This window comes from Acomys minous (genome assembly GCF_964271855.1).
Source record: "Acomys minous genome assembly, chromosome: 7".
Taxonomy (NCBI): Eukaryota; Metazoa; Chordata; class Mammalia; order Rodentia; family Muridae; genus Acomys; species Acomys minous.
The window spans coordinates 86,428,807-86,452,652 of record NC_140488.1 but is presented as its reverse complement, the minus strand read 5'-3'; the positions used below and the strand labels follow the sequence as shown (position 1 = coordinate 86,452,652).

At 35.2% G+C, this 23,846-nt stretch overlaps 1 protein-coding gene across 4 annotated transcripts in view; it reads right to left on the bottom strand.

The window, feature by feature from the left end:
- The window catches only part of IL1RAPL1 (interleukin 1 receptor accessory protein like 1), a 1,340,631-nt gene that overhangs the window by 314,839 nt on the left and 1,001,946 nt on the right, over positions 1–23,846 (bottom strand). For all 4 annotated transcript variants that reach the window (XM_084788848.1, XM_084788847.1, XM_084788846.1 and 1 more), the window contains one exon: positions 8,647–8,721. In XM_084788848.1, the coding sequence (XP_084644974.1) occupies positions 8,647–8,721 (75 nt within the window). The remainder of the gene's footprint in view (positions 1–8,646; positions 8,722–23,846) is intronic.

The following is a 23,846-nucleotide window of genomic DNA, read 5'->3' as shown; positions in this document are numbered from 1 at the left end:
CACTCTAGCAGAAAGTCTTAAGACACATTTTTGGAGTAAAAATGAAAGGCCTTATTAACCATTACAAGCAGCCATGTATAAATAATGCCCTATACATCCATCTAATATTAATTTAATATTAATATCCCTTATAAACAGGTTGTGGATGATGATTAAAGTATCTGAGAATAATACAATTTTGGCTCAAGTACTTTTGGTCAAAATATTACATTTTACAGAAAACATTTCAGCAAATCAATGAATTAAAAAGTCATAAATTTGCCAAGATAATGCCATTCTCATTGAAGATTGCATGTTCATTGAAATGTTTTATTTTCTTTTAGGAAGAGAAAATAAAATCACTTTCTGAATTTCTCCTAAGCTATTTAACATAGTAGTTTCTTACTGAATATTTGTAGCAGTAATACTCTTTTTTCTTGAACTATGAGTACTATGTTCCCATAGTTTTGATGTGCTCAATTTAATTTGTTTTCATCTTCTCATGGAGAACACTATACATCCCCTTCCCTGGGCAGTGGTGGTGCACACTTTTAATCCCAGCACTCAGGCAAGGCAGGTAAGTCTCTGTGAGTTTGAGGTTAGCCTGGCCTACAGAGCAACTTCCATGACAACCATGGCTACGTAGAGAAACCCTGTCTTTAAAATATATATATATATATATTCCCCTTGGTGTCCTCCTATTAAAAGAACTAATAACATTCTGCAAACATGACTTTTCAGTAGGCAAGTCTTCAAGGAGTCCTCTGTTTCTCTTAAACTAGAAACCAAAAGAAAAAAAAATCCAGAAAGTGAAAAAGTCTCTGGTTTGTTTGCTAGTTTGAGGAGGTAATTGGACAGAAGTTGGAAGGAGAGAGGATGACTGATTCCTTTAGAGTTGTAAACAACTTCATGGCTTTCTCTTCTTCATGTCAATAGGAGGTTGGGTTGCTTTCTGATTTATTTCAAAACAGATGAATTTTGAAAAACCAAAAATTCTGCTAGGCTTTTAATTTTCTGTTTGGCTTTCAGTTTATTATTATACATTATAAATTGATTATATATCTTTAATAGCTTATTTAAAAAGAAACTTTAGTTTTTGTGGGAAATACTCTTAGCTTTATAGATTGTAAACTAGAGAGACACCTCTTGAGAAGATTTTGCTGTGAAGTTTAGGTTTTAAAACCTTATGGTTACTCTATATACAGAAACATATGGTGTGTTTAGGAGCATGTGTTTAAGAAAATATTTCTGATAGTTTTGTTCATGAAGCTACACATTAAATCACAATGCATAAACTTTTATCTTCAAAAGAAAAAAGTTAAAATTAGGTGGATGCCACAATGAAATAATGAAAACAGCCATTAATTAGAGAAAAATCAAAATATAATTTTTCCTTTTTATAATGAATAAGACATTGGGTGAATACATACAAATGTATTGCATGCATATATAGAAATCTCCTAATAAAATCCTTAACTTTGCGTAACCAATACCAACATATGCTACTAAAAAGTAAACAGAACTTACACATAGTTATAACTATGGGTAATAAACTACATGATGGATAGTCATTCTATTGGTATGTATTTCAACAAAATTAATGTAAATAATAGAGCAATATAGCCTTCAAAAATATCACCCATGAACACAGTGTATTTTGTCTTGATTAAACATGAAATGTCATTATTTAAATATTATTCGCTGCCATACCGTTTCAATGTATTAGATTATAATGAAATGCCATTGATTATGAAACTAATGAATAAAGTTCACTACACTCTATTCTGAGGTGAAAATTTTCCATCTTTTTCTATTGACATACTAAAGAGAATATTGGCAGTGATGGGTGGATGATCCTTTGTCCAGGTCAATGGCCCTTACAGTTTCAAATCGATGAACCCCATCTTATGATAGTGTAAAAATCTTCATTACCACAGAGAGTAGTAATGAGTATGATTATTCAATTACAAAAGGGTTCTCATATAAAATCATTCACCACAGAGTATCCTTAAATAGCATATTTCCCTTGTGAATATAAATCTTTCAGTGATCATTAGCTTCTTAAAAGAGATTGGAGGACAGAGGGAGGCTCTTAACGCTGACATGTTAAGCCACCACTAATTAGAAATCAATCAAAAATGAAGGGAGCACTTCTTTGAAATGATGATGATTCAATTTACCCACAGATCTGTAGGAGCATACTTCATTGGTAGAGTGAAGTTTGACTGGAATGCTAAGTGTTTTAACATTATACTATAAAATACTGGTATCCTCTTTTCATAATCACATTTATGCACAAGTTATTTTCATGGAAAGTCTGCATATAATTTAGGAGTTCTCATTTCTATAGCCAAAATTCAAGACGAAATTTATGGATGAACATCCTTCTCTATATCCAAACTATAAATGATGTGAATCTTTTTATAGGCTCCCTTTTAATGGACATCATTTGCATGGGGGTATGCTCTTCTTCTGAACCCTCTTTCAATATTCTACACCATAATGTCCTTTGGCGTATTTATTTATCATAAATTGGCATTTACTTTGCAAAGGCAGAAGCAGTTCTTGTTAACATAGTGCACTCACTATATTTTTTCTTGTGCTAGTAAATGCCAATCATTAGGAGTGATTTAGAAAGCCTTTTGAAAGCAAGGTGTTGCTATGTACATCTACAATAACCAGCATTTAGGAGGCAGAGGCAGGCAAATATCTATGAGTTTGAGGCCAGCCTGGTCTAAAGAGCGAGTACAGCACACCTTGAGCTACTATGCAGAAAAATTATGTTTGGGACTGCTCCCCTGCAAAAGAAATCCTCCTAATAGTGGTACTTCTCATATGAAAACAATGTGGGGTTTTTTTCTCAATAAAATAGATGTGACTATCACAAAACTCTTCATGTGAAACTTGACAAGAAAATTGATTTGTAAAATTAGCCTTCATATTTCTTGGGTTAAGAAATATACCTCAATTTCATTCCTTTTTTTTGTTCTGAGACAGGGTTTATCTGTGTAGCCTTGGCTGTCCTCGACTCACTTTGTAGACCAGGCTGGTCTTGAACTCATAGCAATGTGCCTGCCTCTGCCTCCCGATTGCTGGGATTAAAGGCATGTGCCACCACACCTGGCTTCAATTTCATTCTCTTAGAACCATAATTTTAAAACATTTTATTTTCATCTTGTTGATCATATGTAAGTTTTTTCTGTGGCACAGCATCCATTAAACTTCTTCTTTTAAAGCAAGACTAGAGGGCATGTTATTCTTTTATAACTATGTACTTTTACTATATAGTACCATATATTTTGACACATGAGTGGAAAATAGCCACATAGTACAAGATAACCATACCACAACCCGCAGGCCCAAAGAAGCTAAGTAAGGAGAATCTAAGGCAGGATGTTTGAATCTCACTCAGAAGAAGAAATAAAACAGACATTGGAAGCCACTGTCATTCCTCTATAGGTTCGGCTTCAACTCTTGCTTCCATTTCCCTATCCTGAAATCCTGTTGTGATTTCCTTTAGTGATGGAGCGTGACCTGACACTTATAAGAAGAGACTTGATACCCTATGAACGTATACAGGGGGAGGTAATCCCCCTCAGGAACAGTCATAGGGGAGGGGAATAAGGGGGAAATGGGAGGGAGGGAAGAATGAGAGGATACAAGGGATGGGATAACCATTTAGATGTAACAAGAATAAATTAATAAAGGAGAAAAAAAATTAAAAAAAAAGAAAAGAAAAAAAAGAATAAATTAACGACTCCAAGATGGTGGCGAACTGTATACGCATATGTAAATATAAAGACTAATATCTATTTGTGTTGTTAATGAAATCCATCCTACAATGAAGCTTATGTATGTTGCTATGGTATTAAAATGTAATATAAATAAATTAATAAAATATATTTTAAATAAAGAATAAATTAATGTTCATTTCCCAAGTTGCTTTTGGTCATGTTGGTTTTTTGTTTTTGTTTTTGTTTTTGTTTTTGTTTTGTTTTGTTTTGTTTTGTTTTACAATAGTAAAAATCCTAACTAAGTAAAAATAAGGATCAAGTGGACAGGTATTCGTGTTACATAACTGGCCATGTGATTTTTGGGAGGATGCTGGTGGCCATTGTAATTCAGGCCAGAAAGGCTGTTGAGTACTCACTGAGTTATTCAGTGGGAGTTTGAAGATAAGGGTATTTAGAGCATTCTAGAAGCCTGGCTTCTGAAGTAAAAATTATCAAGGTCATTAGATATTTTGAATTAGGAATTTCTGATTTCTGTCAGTTGAAACTATGATTAAGAAGAGACTAGATCCACTAAATTGAAACCTTTGCTTTTATGTCTAACAAAATTTTTCTTAGAAAATACATTTATGATAATATACATGTCCTTGTTAAATGGGAAAAATATTAATTACAAAAGCATATAATTTGGATGTCATTGTTTTTCTCTGTAGAAAAAGAAAACCAAAAAACTCAATCAGTGTTCCTATCTGTGGAAAGAAAGGTCATACTAACACCACTTTCACACTCTAGCAGTATGGCATCAATAGTATCCTAAGCCACTTCCAGATCTCGGCTCCAAATTCAATACCTGAGTGACTTTTCATTCTGAGGTATTGATATTAAAATATTTTCCAACTCTAGAAAAGAAAGAAAAAGGTTTTCTATGTTTATTATAGAAAAGTAGTAACTATTCAAAAATGGAGCATATCTGGAGAAATTCTTCAGCTGGGCTCCTTATTACATTGTCTTGTAGGAATATTGGCGGTATAAGACTTCTGTAGTAAAACTTGAGTTGTCAATAACATGTGCCGCACTATGTAAACACTAAGTTGCATTTCTACTACCTGAACCTCTGGTAACAATAGCATATGCTGAGAATGGGTTTTTGACCATACAGGAGGGACAGATCTCTGAGTGTCAGGGTTCAAGCTCTGCAAGTCAATTGTACCTATCTTTTCATTCCTTGAACTGCAACAGCCTAAGTTGGGTTTACTTCCTGGACTGACCTTCAGAGTTCTACGGTGAATCCTCTAGGCCTTCCTTTTGCTCACGAAATATCTGTCCATATATATTCTGATGTCTGAGTTATTTAATAAAGACAATGATTTTTTTAACATTTAGAAATAGTATGCAGATGGCTCTTGTAGTAGAAATTCTAGGCTGTCATCAAATATTGACTGCAATTTAAACCTATTATTTTACATATTTATTTGAACTTAATTAACATTACATTTGTTTTTCTGTATGTACTTGAATTTTTAGTGATTTTTGTCTCCTGCAGTGAAACACTTTAAATGATCAACACCAGACATTTTTTATTTACAAAGATGAAGAAATTAGAACAGGACACAGAGGACATAGAAAAGGAAAGGTAGGCATTGCAAGTTAATGTGAAGATGAAAGGAAAATCTATGATCCAATTAGATGCATTTTATCCTATTTTTAATGTATATGTGTATGTGTGCCTGCAAGCGAGAGGGGGAGAGGGAGGAGGACAAGGAGTGTTTGTGTGTGGTGCATGCGTATGAATATGGGCTGTTGCTAGTGCAAATATGACCTTGTCTAGAGGTCAGAAAAAGGTATCAAGTGTTATGCTTTATCACTCTTCATGTTCTTTCACTGAGACAGGATCTCTCACTGAACCTGGAGCTGAGCTATCTTCCAAAAAGCCCCCATGGCCTTGCTGTTTCCATCCCCTACTATTGCATGGAACTAAGGTTATCACACTTGTCTTCTGTGAGTGCTGAAGATTTCAAGCCAGATCGTCATGCTTGCTCAGCAGGTGCTGTTGCACACTGCGCTACCTCGCAGACCATGCTTATTATTAAACTTACTATTATTTGTCAAGGAAAGCCCAACATTTAATAGTTACCAGACTTGATTGGACATGTATTTGGTTCACCCACAACATTAAAATTAGATGATCAGACATGTAACAGCACAGCTTCATATAGTTCCAGATGTGTTTTCTAACAGCACATTCAAGAGTTTTGTTATTGGCTTTTTAACCATCGACCTGAGAAAAGGCCAGCTTTCAATTTACAGTTAGAGACTGAATTTTAAACTTATGGCAAATGATATTGTCTGGGAGATTTCTGAACATCTCTTAAGAGGGAGGGTGACACTTAGATGATTCATCATTGATACAGGTTACTCAGATCTTAATACTACTCAACAACTTTTCAGTAAGCACCTTTCTTAGGATTTGAATATCATATATTTGTTGGAATTAATAGTTTTTCCTAACCAAAAAATGCAAGAATGAAATCTTTACAAAAATGATAAGTCAAAGCAGAAATTTTAAAAGTAGGTACTTTTAGGTGTTTAGGATCCTTCATTAACACTCTTTCAATTTTCACTTTTTTCTTTCATACAGATGTTTACTAAGTAGCAAAAGATGGTATGGACAGTACTAGTAGCCCAGACACTCCTGGAACTCACAATCCTTTTGCTTGTACCTCAAGAGTGCTATGATTTCAGGCATGCCCCTCACCTCTCTTTTTAACTGATTTTCAACCATTATCAGCACTAGAAAGATATTTCTTTTAAATAAACTGTTATTTTTTTAAAAAGGATCTAGTCTGCATTTCTCCATATATTGAATGATTTGTCTTATGTAATGAAAATAAGAATCAGAAAGTATTACAAAAATATTGCATAATTAATCAAAATTCTAGATTGAAGCTTTTAGTTCAATTATTAGTTTAAAAAACCTCAGGTTTCTTTGATCAGTTTCAATAAAGGTTTCAATACTTTTCTAAAAGATATCTCCATGTTTCTTCAAATGAACGCATAGGTAAATATTCCACATTGCATAAGACCTTTTCATCTCAGTTTAATGTGGTGGCTTACTCTTCATGATTTCATTTAAGAGAAAGCAATATTAAAACAGCTTTTCAAATTATTCCATTTGTGAAAGGTAAGAGGTAAAGACCAATTTGATTCATTCCAAATTATGGATAATGAAAAGAAATCCAACAGGCAAGCATCAACCATAAAAATTTTTTAATTATGTTGTCTAGCAAATATATACAATTAGAGATTTAAAATTTCATTTTCCTATATATAATAGAACTAATTCTACCATAAGCCCTCCCTCTTGTTCCAAAATTTTATATAACTCTTGAGAAACATACATTCCTAGATGTCATTAAACATGGTAAATCATAAGACTTCATATTTCAAGATATATTTATAAATTAGCGATTAATTTCAATAAACTAAATACACAATAACCTGAACTAAGAGTTAGGTACCAGTTTAGCTTATTTGTTTCCTTTATTTATGAGATTGTTTTAATGCTATCTATAGTCTTCCATCTCAAAATAACAATTATCGTATTACTTGTATGTACATAATATCAGTCCAGGAGGCTCAGATTTTCTATCAAATCAGTATATTTACTTCATTACCTCCATGTACTCTGCATATGCTTATCCCTTAAGATACTAAATATAAGAATGTCCACTATTAGAAATTCAATGTCTCTCAAATCATCATCAATTTTTGTGCAGCATAATGTGTTGATGTTATTAGTAATCATTATCACACCTTCAACATGTATTTAGAAAAATGACTCACATTTTTCCCAAATTCACACTTAAAAATTAATAGCTACATGTACAACAGTTTTATTTTAGTTGTAAAAATTAAGTGCATTTTCATTTTTGAATGATTAATGTAAAGAGTTCCTCAACAACATGAATATATGTTGTAGAATGTGTTAGAAAATCTTTTTTAAAAAGTCACTGAAAGCAGATACATTTCTACAGAACTTTGTTTTATGTCTGTCATCTACATATCTCTATATATTCATAGAGCATTTGAAATAAATTTAAAATCCAAGAAATTAATATATAATACATATATTTTGATTAAGAGAAGAGTTGATATAATGGTATGTAGACAAATTAGACAAAAACCCATACTTCCTCCAATATAAATGTATTATAATTAAAATTTGTGTACAATTTAATATTGGTAGCAAGTGATCTCATGTCCAGGAAAACTTATATCCAAATTTACTAGTTTCTTTACCAAAGATAACTTGCTCACATTTTGCATATATATTATGCAAACATCACTCTCATTTCGTTATTCTTCCTACCCCAAGATCTTTAAAGTTTCTCCCAATTACTTAAAAATATGTTTTCAGAACTTATCACAGAATGTATACAAACATATCACTCATGAGAATTCAGCATTGTTTCTAAAAAAGCAATATGCACAGATCAAACCTCATTCCTTTAAATGCTAAGCAAATATTCTTCCCCAGAGGGTCATCTTTTACTTGGTTTAAAATTTTAACTTATATTTTTATCATAGTACTGACATTTATTTTGATGAACTGGCACCTTGTTTGCAATTTTTAAAAAAATAATTTTAATGTGTTAAGGAGTATTACACATCAAACAGTTACATACTGTCTATTTTAAAACCAATTCAAATATTACAGCTTGAGGCTATAATATTCTATAATAATATCATTAAAATCTTAAGCTTATCTTCTTTCTAAGAACTGATTGACTATTATATGCACAGTTTGCTTCCAAAGAATGAATTACAGGGAACAGCATTTACAGTTGAGAGTATAACAGGCCTACAATTTAGGCTTGTTTAGCTATTGAAATATGTTGGGGAAAGGTGTGTAAAGTAGAAGTGAAGAATTACTCACCTAGTTGAGTCTCCTGAATTGTCAGTTTACTTTCCACAGGATACAAAAGCTTGGGTGGCTTATCAGTCAGAGGAGCTGAAAAACAACAAAAATAATAATACAAAGACTTAGAGGTATGCTGCATGAACACAGTTAACTTTACCAAACATTTTTCAAAATAGTGTTAAAGCATTCTACAAAGTGCTTCATCTTTCAGGCAGTCACTTTAGACAAACTCAAAAGCTATTAGATTGTACAAGATTGAAAGTCACATGACACTGTACTTTACAGAAACACAATTGGTCAGTCCTTTAGAAATTGTCACCATAGTTACTCAATTTGTATATTGCTTTTTTGTTGGAAAGGAGTGTTTTATACTTTGCACCCTGTAAAAGTTAAAATAATGTATATGTGATATGCACTATATATTTTTACATAGAATGGTGTAATTCTTGTTAATCCCATTATTATTTTCCATATGTTAATCACTTTGCTTCAAAATAGATAATTTAATATTGATTTTGTACATGCATGCTATCTAACTGGGCATGCACTGTGGCATTAAATTTGAGTTTGTGTAAGTACAAAAATTCACTCCCATACAAAGCAAATATTTTAAATCATATTTTCCTCTTAGACTAAACTCTTTGTTATTATTATCTGTTATATTTTGTATCATTTGTTGTTAATTTACATGCTATACTCTCTTTGAATTTAAGTTTTTACACATTGCCTTTCTGGGTCAATTTCAATTGTCAGTCAATAAATCGAAGGGTTGGCAGGGAAAACACAATGGGAGAGATGTTTCACATTGTATACTTTGTAGTTAAACTAGATTCTCTGGACTAAAGACAAAGAGTCAGCTCTTCATGAAGCCTTCACCACTACCTTCTAATTAAATTGCCCAGGTCCCTTGAAACCTGTCACTGCAACTATTACTCTGTAGAAAATACAGAAATGATCAATTAATACTGAACTAACTGTTTTTGCTATGAATACTTTCTTCTTTGCCAGGAACACATGCCAGCTTGGTTGATAACTGGAAGAAGAATCTAGAGAGAACATCCAGGACTTGGCTTCATGTACTTATCACCAGAGGATTTAAGAATTCAGGCTGCTTTAGCAGCTTGCATTCATCTCTCTTTAACAAAAAACTGTAACTTTAAGGGAATGATACATACCAAAGTAAGAAAAAGAGAGATGTTTTCAGAGTTTTTATTTGGGAAACCAACCTCATATGTTATGTTGATTTCACTTTTTCACAACTAACTGAGCACAGTATTTAATTATCTTTACTACTATCTAGGTTCTGGAAATAAACGTGTGAAGGAAATTTGGGTACTATAATGAAATACATCCTTTAAAATTGTCAAAAATTATTAAAATTCTCTAGTTAAGTCTAAATGCTCTTATCTCACAACTAAAATTATCTGAACACATTTAATTTTCTTGCCACCTAAATAATCAGTTTATTCATTCAGTGTTTCCAAAATATGCCATCAATGACCTAAGTAACATTTCTCAGACTCTTCCATCAAATGATAGTGAACTTTAAAAAAAAAACTGTTTGATCTATGTGGTCCAGAAAATAAAATATGGTAGCTATCTTTTTGGTTTAGAAGAAGTAATCTTATATCAGCAAGCCAAAGTAAAATAACAGCAGAGATAGACAGATAAACATAGAGACAAGATAAGATAGGGAGTTGGAGAGATGGTCACTCCTCTTTCTGAAGATCCAATCTTCAAGTGGTTCACAATAGACTGTACTCCAGCTCCAAGGAAGGAATATGAGGCTTCTAGCCTTCTTAGACCCCTGCACTCATGTTTATAATCCTCCTCATAATTAAAAGCAATAAGACATCATTCACATGTGCACTCAAATCATCCTACAGAAACTAAATGATGACCCTGTTTTAATACACTGAGTTGGAATTTCTAATAGTGAGAATCTTGACCAGAGAGGATTCCTCTCATTTGAAGATTTCAAGTAAAAGAACAAATAACAGCAAAAAAAAAAAGTAATATCAAATAAAGGACATACAAATATCTATAAAAAATCAACCAAAGAAGCCCATTTAAGGCAACTACCTGGAGTTCCCAATAGAATCTTAGGCAGAACAGAATGTCCATTTTTATGAGGCTTCTTCATAAAAGGACATAGATAAACATCTTCAATTTTGTGCTCACAATATCCAGCAGAGCACAATTGGGAGGCTGAGGCAAGATGAAGCTCTCAACAGAACTTTCTCTTCATGTCAGAACACCAATACCCTAACTTCCAGTTTTCTTTGCCGCTACAGGCACTTTTATGTGATAGAATGTGATATAAACATCTATTGGAAATTGTTTACCTTCTAAATATTCTCAAGGACACAAAATTCTACTTGTGGCCTCTTTTGTACTCTCTGTAAGTAGGTTGGGGTTAAGGCCCATGCCTAGATAATGGGTCATGGAGGACACTGAGATAAACACGCTTGGGTTTGATGTGCAAAAGAAACAACCCTGCTTTTCAATGATCTTGAACACTGAATGATGATTTACCAAAATAATGCATATTACACATAAATATTAAAATAATTGATGTGTTCAGTAGATTTACTCAGTTAATCTCATGGTTATGTAGTTAACTGTAGATTTGACAGTTCACTTTAAAAGCCGTTGAGAAAAATATTCCTTGTACAAACATATCCCACACTAATCTGTAATAAGAGGGGAAGGTCTGTAGAGAAAAAAAATAAAATCCATATGTATCACATCTGTTCAGAAATATTAAATTGTTTTGTGGTTCTTTTCCTTATCCTACCTGCCTCTTTGGCATAATGCTATAACCTTGGCTTTTCATATTTTGGAGTGGGAGAAAGTCCAACTTAACAGAGAAAAATTTCAAACTTAAGTCATAGAATCATAGGCTATTGGAGTCAGATAGAATTCTGTTATTAAGTATTTTTAATGGAGAAAAAGTTATGGAATTACTGAGAAACTGTGGAGGAACTGCTGAGGAAGTCTCTGAGAGTTCCACATGACTATAATAAGTGACACCCGAGTAGCTTTGGGCTTGGATCTCTTTCTGCCAGCTCTTCTCCGGCCTGCTTCTAGGACACATAAAGTGAACCAGCAAAGGTGAGTTGGGTCCAGGCCACAAGCCACATCAGCTGCCATCCTGAGAAGGCATGTGGGACACCTGAGCAGCTTTGCGCTTGTGCTTCCATCTCTCAGCTCACTCCCAGCTGTCCTGGCCTATCTGAGACAGCCTGTGAAGTAGCAAAGGAGACCCTTGGGCCACCCAAGTAGCTTTGGGACACAGTGAACAAACAGGCAGAGCTGAAATGTGCATGGGCCACAACTCACATTAGTTGCCAGATCGAAAAGGTCTGTGGCACACCCGAGAAGATTTGGGCCTGGAGCTCTCTCCACCAGCTCCTTACCGACTGACCTGGCCCATCTGGGACACAGAGAATTAACCAGCAGAAGTGTGCTGGGCACAGGGTACAACCCACATTATCTGCTATCACGAGGAGGTCTGTGGGATACTTGAGCAGCTTTGGGCTTAGATATCTTTCCACCTGCTTCCCACTAGACTGGCCCATCTGGGTCATGAACAGAGAAACAGCAGCTATGAGTCTGGTACTGCCTACAACCTACATTGTCCAACATACCGAGGAAGCCTGAACAGCTTTCATTTTGGAGCTCTCTCAGTCTACTCATCTCCTGCTTGACCCAACTGGGACACAGACAGCGAACCCAGCAGAGTTGAGTTGCACATAGGATCTAACACCCATTGTCCACCTGAAGAGGCTTCTGGGGAAGTCTAGCAAGCATCCTTCGGCATGGAACTCTCCTGACATGCTCTCAACCTGCCAGACCCACCTGGGACACAGACAGTGACCCCATTGGAAGAACCCCTAGGCCTGCTAACACCAGAGACAACCAGATGGCTAGAGGCCAGCAAAAGAAGACAAACAACAAAACTCCAAGCCACATGACACCATCAGAAACCAGTGGTCTCAAATATGGGTCCAATTGCATTTTTTTACACATAGACCTCCAGTTAGACCAGCACCATTTGTTGAAGATGCTATCATTTTTCCATTGAATGGATTTGGCTTCTTTGTCAAAAATCAAGTGACCATATGTATGTGGATTCATATCTGGGTCTTCGATTCGATTCCACTGATCAACCAGCCTGTTGCTGTGCCAGTACCATGCTGTTTTAATTACTATTGCTTTATAGTATAGTTTGAGATCAGGTATGGAGATTCCTCCAGAGCACCTTTTATTGTACAAGATTGTTTTAGCTATTCTGGGTTTTTTGTTTTTCCATATGAAGTTCAGAATTGAACTTTCAATGTCTTTAAAAATTGTGTAGGTATTTTGATAGGGATTGCATTGAATCTGTAGATTGCTTTTGGTAGAATGGCCATTTTTACTATGTTAATTCTCCTGATCCATGAGCAAGGAAGATCATTCCATCTTCTCATGTCATCTTCAATCTCTTTCTTCAGAGTTTTGAAATTGTTTTCAAACAAATCCTTCACCTGCTTAGTTAGAGTAACTCCTAAGGTGGCACTCAGAGGAAGGACAGCAGGTTACCAAGAAGAGACTGGATACCCTATGCTCATGTACAGGGGGAGGTAATCCCTCTCAGGAACAGTCATAGTGGAGGGGAATAGGGGAAAATGGGAGGGAGGGAAGAATGGGAGGATACAAGGGATGGGATAACCATTGAGATGTAACAAGAATAAATTAATTTTAAAAAATCTTATTTCTTGTGCTCTAAAAAAAAAGAAAGAAAGAAAGAAAGGAAAAGAAACCAGTGGTCTTCTACAGCAAGCCTTGGAGATACTAACACTCCCAAAGCACAAGAAGAAGATTTTAAATCTGAGGTGATGAAAATGATAGACTCATTGAAGAAGGAAAATATCTCTCTCAAAGAAATACATTCAAACAGAAAAGTATTTGAATAAATCCTATAAAGAATTACAAAAAAATACAATGAAATGGGAGAGAGAAATGAATAAAAATATTCAAGACATAAAAATGGAATTAGAATCAACAACAAAAACACAATCTGAGGCAGTCCTGGAGTTAGAAAACCTAGGGAAGGGAACAGGAACTGCAGACACAAGCAACAGCAACAGAATATAAAAGATGAAAAAGAGAGACTCTTTAAGTGTAGAAGATATGTTGAAGTTATCAGTATATCAGTCAAAGAATATGTTAACGCTAATGTTTCTCACACAAAAGATTGAAGAAATCTGGGGCATTATAAAAAGACAAAACATAAGAATAACAGAAATAGAAGAAGGAGAAGACTCCAAGCTCCATGGTCCAGATAATATTTTAAACAAAATCAAAGAATAAAACTTCCCCTACCTAAAGAAAGAGATGTCCATAAACATACAAGAAGCATACAGAATTCCAAATAGATGGTACCAGAAAAGAAAATCCTCACACCACATAACCAAAATATTAAATGTACAGAACAAAGAAAGAATATTAAAATCTACAAGAGAAAAATGTCAAGTCACATATAAAGGCAAATCTACCAGAATTACACATGACTTCTCAACATAGACTATGAAAGCCAGAAGGGCCTAGACAGATGTCATGCAGACACTAAGAAGCCACATATACCACCCAGCAAAGCTTTCAATAATTAAAGATGGAGAAAACAAGATATTCCGTGACAAACCAAGTTTAAACAATACCTAGCCACCAATCCAGCCCTACGAAAGATACTAGAAGGAAAACTCCAAACCAACGAAGCTAACTACATCCAGGAAAACACAGGAAATAAATAGCGACACAAAATCAACAGAAAGGAACCAAACACACATATCCTACCAACAGCAACATAAAAAAAGAATAGAAACTAATAACCACTAGTCATATCTCTCAACATCAATGGCCTCAACTCACCAATAAAAAGATACAAGCTAATAGAATTAATGCAAAACCAGGATCCATCACTCTGCTGCATACAAGAAACACATTCAGCAATAAAGATAGATATTACCCCAGAGTAAGTGGCTGGAAAGGGGATTCCAAGCAAACTGACAGAAGGAGCAAGCTAGAGTAGCAGTTCTAGTATCTAATAAAATAGACTCCCAGCCAAATCTAATTTAGAGAGATGGGGATGCACACTTCATACTCATCAAAGGAAAAATACACCAAGATGATGTCTAAGTCTTGAACATCTATTCCCCAACCCAGGAATGACCACACTCATAAAAGAAATATTACTAAAGCTTAAATCACACATAAACCCCATACATTAATAGTGGGTGACTTCAAAACCACACTCACACCAATAGACAGATCATCAAGACAGAAACTAAATAGAGAAATAATGAAACTAGTAGACATCAGGAGTCAAATAGACCTAACAGATATCTACAAAACATTTCACCCAAACACACACACACACACACACACACACACACACACACACACACACACAAACTTCTTAAGACCTCATGGAACTTTCTCCAAAACTGACCATATACTTAGTCACAAGAGGAAACCTGAACAGATACAAGAAGATTGAAATAACCCTTTGCATTTTATCAGACCACCAAGGATTAAAACTGGAACTCAGTGTCAACAGAAATAGCATAAAGCTTAAAATCTCATGGAAACTGAACAACTTCCTACTTAATGACTCACTTGGTCAGAGAGCAAATAAAAAAAGAAATGAAAGACTTCCTAGAATTCAATGCAAATGAAGGCACAACATACTCAAACCTAGGGAACACAAAAAAAAGCAGTGCTAAACAAAAAGTTCAGAGCACTAATCACCTTCATAAAGAAATTGGAGAGATCCTATAATAGCAACTTAATAGCACAACTAAAAGCTCTAGAAGAAAAAGAAGTAAACACACAAAGAGGAGTAGATGCAATCTATCATATAAACAAACTTAAAGAAGAAAACATGATTATCTCCTTAGATGCTGAAAAAGCATTTGAAAAATCCAATACCCATTCATATTAAAAGTCTTGGAGAGATCAGGGATACAAGGCTCACACTTAAACATACTAAATACAATATATAGCAAACCTATAGCCAACATCAATTAAATAGAAAGAAACTTAAATTAGTTCCACTGAAATCAGGGACATGTAAAGACTGTCCACTCTCTCTGTATCTCTTCAATATAGTATCTGAAGTCTTAGCTAAAGTAATAACAAACAAAAGGAGATCAAAGGAATACAAATTGGAAAGGAAAGCATATCACTATTCACAGATGATATGATAGTATATGTAAATAACCTCAAAAATTCTACCAAGGAACTCCTATAGTTGAAAAACACCTTCAAAAAGTGGCTGGATAGAAAATCAACTAAAAAAATCAGTAGCCCTACTCTATACAAAAGACAAATGGTCTGAGAAAGAAATTAGAGAAATAATACCCTTCACAATAGCCACAAAATCATAATGTATGTTGTTGTAAATCTAACCAAACAAGTGAAAGACTAGTATTAAAATAAAACTTTGATCTCTGAAGAAAGAAATTGAAGAAGATATCAGAAGATGGAACAATCCCCCATGCTCATGGATCAGTAGGATTAACAAAGTAAAAATGGCCATCTTAACCAAAAGCAATCTATAGATTCAATGCCATTCCCATCAAAATGCCAACATTATACTTTACAGACCTTGAAAGAAACATTCTCAACTTCATAAGGAAAAACAAAAAAAGCTAAAGTAATCCTGTACAATTAAAGATCTTCTGTAAGTATCTTCATTCCTGATTTCAAGATGTACTATAGAGCAACAGTAATAAAAATTGCATAGTATGGTACTGGCATAGAAACACACAGGTGGATCAATGGAATCAAACAGAAGATCTAGAAAGTAACCCATATATCTATGGACACTTGATTTTTGACAAAGAAGCCAAAATTATGCAATGGAAAAAAGATAGAATCTTCAATAAAAGGTGCTGGTCTAATTGGATGTCTATATGCATAAAAATGCAAATAGACCCTTATTTATCACCCTGCGCAAAACTAAATTCCAAGTGAATTAAAGACCTCAGTATAAAGCCAGACACACTAAATCTTTTAGCAGAAAATTGGGGAAAGAGCCTTGAGCTCATTGGCACAGGAGACAAATTCCTGAACATAACACAAATATCTCAGGCTTTAAGATTAACAATTAATAAATGGGACCTTGTGAAATTAAATAGCTTCTGTAAGGCAAAAGACACTGTCAACAGAACAACATGACAGCCTGAATACTGGGGAAAAACTTAACCAACTCTACATCTGACCAAGCGCTAATATCCAAATATATAAAGAGCTCAAAATATTAAACACCACCAAACCAAATAATCCAATTAAAATATGGGGGTACAGGACAAAACAGAATTCTCAACAGAAGAATATCAAATGGTTGCTAAACACTTACAGAAGTGCTCAGCATCCCTAATCATCAGAGAAATTTAAATCAAAATAATTCTAAGATTCTACCCTATACCCCTTTTAGAATTGCTGATATAAAATACTCAAGTGACAGCACATTCTGATGAGGATGTGGTTTAAGGGGAACACTCTTCCATTGCTGGTAAGAGTACAAACTTGTACAACCACTTTGGAAATCAATAAGGCAGTTTCTCAGAAAATTGGGAATAGTTCTACTACAAGATCCAGATACACCACTCCTGAGCATATACTCGAAACATGTTCCACCATTTAACATGGATATTTGCTCAATTATGTTCATAAAGGCTTTATTCATAATAGCCAGAATCTAGAAACAACCTAAATTTCCCTCAACTGAAGAATGGATTAAGAAACTGCGGTACATATACACTATAGAATACTACTCAGCTATTAAAAACAAGGAAATCTTGACATATGCAGGCAAATGCATGGAACTATAAATATCATCCTGAGCGAGGTAACCCAGATCTAGACAGACAGGCATGGTATATACTCACTTATAAGTGGATATTAGCCATATAATACAGGATAACCCCAATTCAATCCACAGATCTAAGGAAAGCAAATAACAAGGAGGAAGCTAGGGAGAATGTTTAATTCTCATTAAAAAGGCAAATAGAATAGACACTGGGTGTGTCTGAAGAGAAGGAATAGGAAGGGAGCTTACCACAGAGGTCCTCTGAAGGACTCCACACAGTTGGGCATCAAAGCAGATGCTGAGACTCACAACCAAACTTTGGTTTGTGGAGCTCAGGGAGATTTATGGAAGAGTTGGAAGGTAGAAGACCTGGAGGGGACAGGAGCTTCACAAGACCAATGGAGCTAACATTTCCAGGTGTGGGGAGGGGGCGTGATGAAGAAATTGATGCACAAACCAAAGACCATGCATGCTGAGGACCTAGACCCTCTACTCAGATGTAGTTGATAGGCAGAACAATATCCTTGTGGGTCTGATAATATGGGGAGCAGGGGCTACCTCTGATATGGACTCTGGAGCCTATTTGTTGATCACTTCCCCTGGCAGAGAGGCCTTGTCAGGCCACAGAGGAAGAGGATGCAGGCAATCCAGATGAGACTTGGTAGACTGGGTTCAGATGATAGGGGAGGAGTGTTCACCTTTTCTGAGGAATAGGGGAGCAGGAGCAGAGGATGAGGGAGGAAGAGTGGGACCAGGAGGCGATGAGAGAGAGGCTTATAATTGGGATATAAAGTGAACAAATTAGAACAATTTTTCAAAAGTTAAAGTATTTTTAATATTAAAGCCACATTCCTCACTCAAATGATTTACATAGTGTTCATCTTACTATATAGGCCAGGTTTTTTGTATTGAAGTTTCACATGGTCACTATCACAACTAGTTTAGTGTTTATCAGTAATTCACTCTTGACATTTTTGTTATACTAATTTAATTATATTAATTTAAAAAATTAATGAATTTGTCTGTTGCATTTTCATACATGTACCTGTTATTCTTTGATTCTATATATTCTCCTCAATCATGTCTTTCATGTCTCATCCCTTCCATCTTTTAAATGTTCTCTAAAAGATTGCCTTCATTTTAAGTCAATGTTGTCCAGTTACTTGTTTGTTTGTTTGATTCCTACATATGATAGGATTTACATGACTTTTCCTAATAGCCATATAATTTCATGTATCACCATATTTTCCATATCTATGTATTTTCTTCAAAGTATTTCACATTTTAATTGTTTTTATATTTCATTTTCTTTAAACATTTCTCTATTAATAAGCATCAAGGCTGATTCAATATCTTATATATTGTTAGCAGTCATACCACAGTAAAAAGAATATAAGTATATGTCACACCTTGTATAACTGGAGCACATGGCAGTTATATTTTTAGCTCTTTGAGAAACCAATGTGGTTCCAGTAAGCCATGTGACTGAAAGAGCCAGCGTGGAGAAAGAGTGAGGTTGAGACATGTCTAAAACCTGGTAATCTCACTCTGATATCAGCTGGAGCAGGACTGAATTCTCCCTACTCAGGGCATGCAAGTCCCATTACACATAAACCTTACAACCCTCATCTCTGCTGCCCTTGAGGTGGTCACATATCCTGGTGACCTCAGGTTAAACTTCCTCTGTTCTTATAAAGATATATGCAGCAAGCACCTAGAATCCCTCCTTATACAAATGAAATGTTCCTAGAATGTCCGCTTCAGCCAATAATGTACAGTCACACGGAAACCACTTCCCTACTCCCCAAGGTTTATATTGGCCTTGTTTCCCACATCTATGCCAATAAGAGAGCTGTTTCACTGAAAATTCTCTCTGGAGAAAGCTGTTTCTCTTGTATTAATGCTGATTGAGATCATGTCTACACCTACCAGCATTTAAGCTTCATTCTTTCCAGTACAGTCCAATGCACAACAGTGCCAAAAAGTAAAAACAGACCCAGGGCAACAACATCCAAATTGCTTTTTTATAGTGGCTACACTGATTAACATCCTTATCGCCAGAGTAAAAAACTTTTTTCTTATCCTCTGGTTAGTATTTGTTTCTGGTTTTTAACAATAGCCTATCTGTCCTAAGATTTTGACCAGGCAAATTAAATTGTGTGTGTGTGTGTGTGTGTCCATGCACATGTATGTGTGTGTGTGTGTGTGTGTGTGTGTGTGTGTGTGTAAAATATAATCTGCCAAACACTGTGATTGTTGGAAATTTTGAAGGAGTTAACCATAACTCACATTGATCTGTAGTTTAATAATAAAACATTTTGGACTAATTCAACTCTTTTGTTCTGAAGGCCAAGAATCTGAGGTGCAAAGAGGTCAAATGCTTTACCAATGTTAACAAAGCAATTTCAAGTTAGAATCTTTAGAAAATCTTTTCTTCTCAACACTTTTTTATGTGCCCTTTGAAAAGTCTGTCAGACAGTCTCCCCCTCAAGGTGTGTACAATCTGTTAAACAGTGAAAACTTGCAATTAAATCATCACAACAGAGTAGAGAGCTGTTGCAATGCAATCTGTTATAATCTAAACTTGTCACATTTTGGTGTTATGTTATGACGGATATCAATTTGAAGCATTCCTTTTCTGAAATACCTTCCTTTGGTAAAAGTGAATCAGAGTTTCCAAATAACACAACAGTTGAACAGCTGATCATATATCCTCTAAAATGACTGTGACTAGGAGGTGGTCACTAAGGTTAGTATATAACTCAGTTTCCCAGTATTTAGAATCTAAAAAAATTCATTTCCACAAATGAAGAATATTCACAGAATGGTTCATGTTTGAATGTTTTTGCCATATTATTTTGCTTAATACATGTTACTTTAATTTAGTTGACAAATGACAGTAGTGTGGGAAAGGCAGGAGATCTAATGGCCAGTAAAAATGAACACTTAGACAAGCATTTATTTTCTGTATTTGCAAAGGTAGAACTAGATCTTCTAATTCTGAAAGCAATTACTCATGAGAAAAACACAGTCATTTCTTACTGTCAAGAAAACAACATATCTGGGGGACAGCTTTTATTTCACTTAGGTATATGAAAACAGGCAAAACTAACTCATTAACTGAAATAACAGAAAACCAAGACCATGTCCAAAAGCATTTATAAGAAATTGTGATTTAAAATGATAATAATTTTATCTACTCAACACACAATTATAATATAACTTTTCCTTTCATAAGCTAAGTATTACATAGAGCTTTATATCCACCAACAAAATTATTTTCAGGCCTTCATGTTATTCCTTAGAATATCTTATCAACAACATCAAAGCTAATATAGTCATTGAAATGATAATAGGCCTTTTCTACTAATATGTCTCAGTTAACACAACGATTCTGTAAAAAAGAATTTTAAGGTCGTTCCATTTGCTTGCCGAGAATCAGTTAGAGAAACATCTACAAGTCAATAACATATATATATATATATATATATACATACATATACAGAATTAGTTGCTTATGTGTTTTACTACTCCTTAACTATTCAGAGCTTTTCTTTGTTTTGTTTTTTTAAGACAGAACTTCTCTGTGTAATAGACCTGGCTTTCCTAAAACTCACATTGTAGAGCAGGCTGGGGTTAAAGACATCTGCCATCATGCCTAGTAATTCAGAGCTTTCTGACATGTTCACTTCTTCTGCATTTGAGTTATGGTGTAGTGAAAACTTGAACCCTTTTTCCTTACATATAGGAGACAGTAAACCAGAGTAACATGACCAGGATCCATGGTTCTTTCTTTTTCTTTTTCTTTCTTTTTTTCTAAAATAGAGTCTCTCCACTTATCCTTGGCTGTCATTTGTAGACCAGGATGGCCTTGAAATCATAGAGACTTGCTGCCTTTACCTCTTAAGTGCTTAGATTGCAGGCATGCACTACCATACCTGGTTCTTGGTTCTTACTATGGTTCTTACAGAAGATGGAATTGCAAGTTACCTAGCATAAACACACTTTTCTCTATGTGACAATTACTTCCATAGTCCCTCAAATATTATCAGAATACTCAATGTTTCTTGAATTCCTACTCTGATCCCACCAAAAAATTTATTGTTTAACAATCCTAAATAGCATCTGTAATGTGTTTTCATTAGCTTCTTTTCCAGTTTGTTTCCTAGAAATGTTTTGGTAGAGTAGAGAAGATCATATACATGGATTTAACAGTCCCTCATTCTGCTTATTGCTTTGGTTAGTTGGGTTATTTATTTAATATCTTGTGGACTCTCCCTTCTTATATGTAAAGTATGACATAAATAAACTTCCTACATGGGTTCATGTGAAAATACAATAAGGTAATAGATTAAATAACTATGTAGAGTAGTTTAAATTTCACTTTTATTTCCTCAGATAAAGGGATAATAGCCATACCCATGCTTTGTGCATATATGGCTTGGGGTTGGCCATAGCCTTTCTATCTAACTATCTCTAAGCATAAGTCTGGAAGTTTCTAACCTCCATGCAATATAAACTTCTGCAAGCTTGGACCCTGAAGGCTTCAACTTCAAGCCTTTGTCTGCTAACTGTGGCCTAGATTGTTTCAGCCTCTGAAGCTTACTGCTGAGTAAACTCTCACCTTTTATAGTTCTTTCTGAGCTCTGGCTGGCTGGTTCAACTCAGCCATGCTGGCCCCAAACTTCTCTCCAAGCTGTCTGATTCAAACTGCCTTTTCTTGGCTTCTCACTGAGTTGCTCTGTTCAGAAAAATTGCTTCTGAACACCAAAAACTGAACAGTACTAAGTACACAAACTGAATGGAATTGTACACTAAACTGAAGTCAGCTGCACTCATATGAACTGAACTAAACTGAAATCTCTCTCTCTCTCTCTCTCTCTCTCTCTCTCTCTCTCTCTCTCTCTCTCTCTCCCTCTCTCTCTCTCTCTCTGTCTCTCTGTTTCTCTCTGTCTCTCTGTCTCTCTCTGTCTCTCTGTCTCTCTCTGTCTCTGTCTCTGTCTCTGCCTGTCTCTCTGTCTCTGTCTCTGTCTCTTTCTCTGTCTCTGTCTCTCTCTCTCTCTGTCTCTCTCTCTCTCTGTCTCTCTCTCTCTCTCTCTCTCTCTCTCTCTCTCTCTCTCTCTCTCTCTCTCTCTCTCTCTCTCTCCTGCTGCTGCTGCTGTTGCTCTTAAGTACCTTTTCTTTGAGAGGTGGGCATATCCTATCTCTGACCCATTCTGTCAATTTTTTCTCTGATTCACCACTTTGCATACCCCTTAATTAGACTTCATTGTTTGAGAAATACTAAAAGAGTGTTTGTATTCAATCCAGAGAGATTGAAGATATGTACTAAGGGTGTTGTATCTGTATTCCAGCAGAGTAAAACAGACCTAGGTCTTTGGATGTGGCATCTTGCTGGAGTAGCTATATTGGCTGGATGCAAAATTATATGTTTTTATGGATATCTCTCAATATTTGGGGCAATGGCACTTAGAATTACATTATTCGTGAAATGATGATGGTACTTTTTTGGTAGATCTCAATAGACAATTTAGTCCTGGATTAGATGTGGGATAGAAATGGATGTCCACAAGTCAAAGAGGATTCTCTAGTCATGAGCCTAAGCAAATATTTCACTACCATGTCACCTAATTATATTAGTAGACAGTATAATAAAGTAACATTTATGAGAAATAGATATCAAAGAATAGTTCTGTGTGTATGGGTGTATACATACATGCTGTTATAAGCTTGCCTGTGCACATGGAGACCAGAGCAGTGTTGGGTTTCCTCTTTTGTCACTCTTTCCTTGTTCTTTTTGAGACAAGGTCTCTCCAGGAATCAGAAGCTTCAGTTTTGTTGGGTTTTTTTGTTTGTTTGTTTTGTTCTGTGATTCTGGCAACCAAAAAGCCTCAGCATCCTTCCTTTCTCTGTCTTTCTCAGTGGTGGACTTATGGTATATGTGGGACCACAACCATCTTTTACATGGGTGCTGGGATTCCTCATACTTGAACAGTAAGTGCTCTTAAGTACTGAGCCATATCCCCTACCCTGAAGAAATAAGTTTTTATAAATGAGTTCAATCACCTTATGTATGCAAACCAATTTCATTATTTATTATCATTATTTTTCATTTCAAAAATTGAACCATATATGTGTAAGTAATTGTGGTCCCTAAAAGGTGAGAAAGTGATCCTTTTCAGTTTCCTACTTCAGGAAAATGTCACATTTATTTTATTGTCTATTTTCATATGTATTTACAGCTTAAATTCCAGTTTCTATTGTGTATGTCCCTGCTAGCTTCACCCACATGCATGGCAAATGCCACAAGTCATTCAAATGTCTGCTAAACCCCAATTTGGGCCAATGAGAAAAAAAA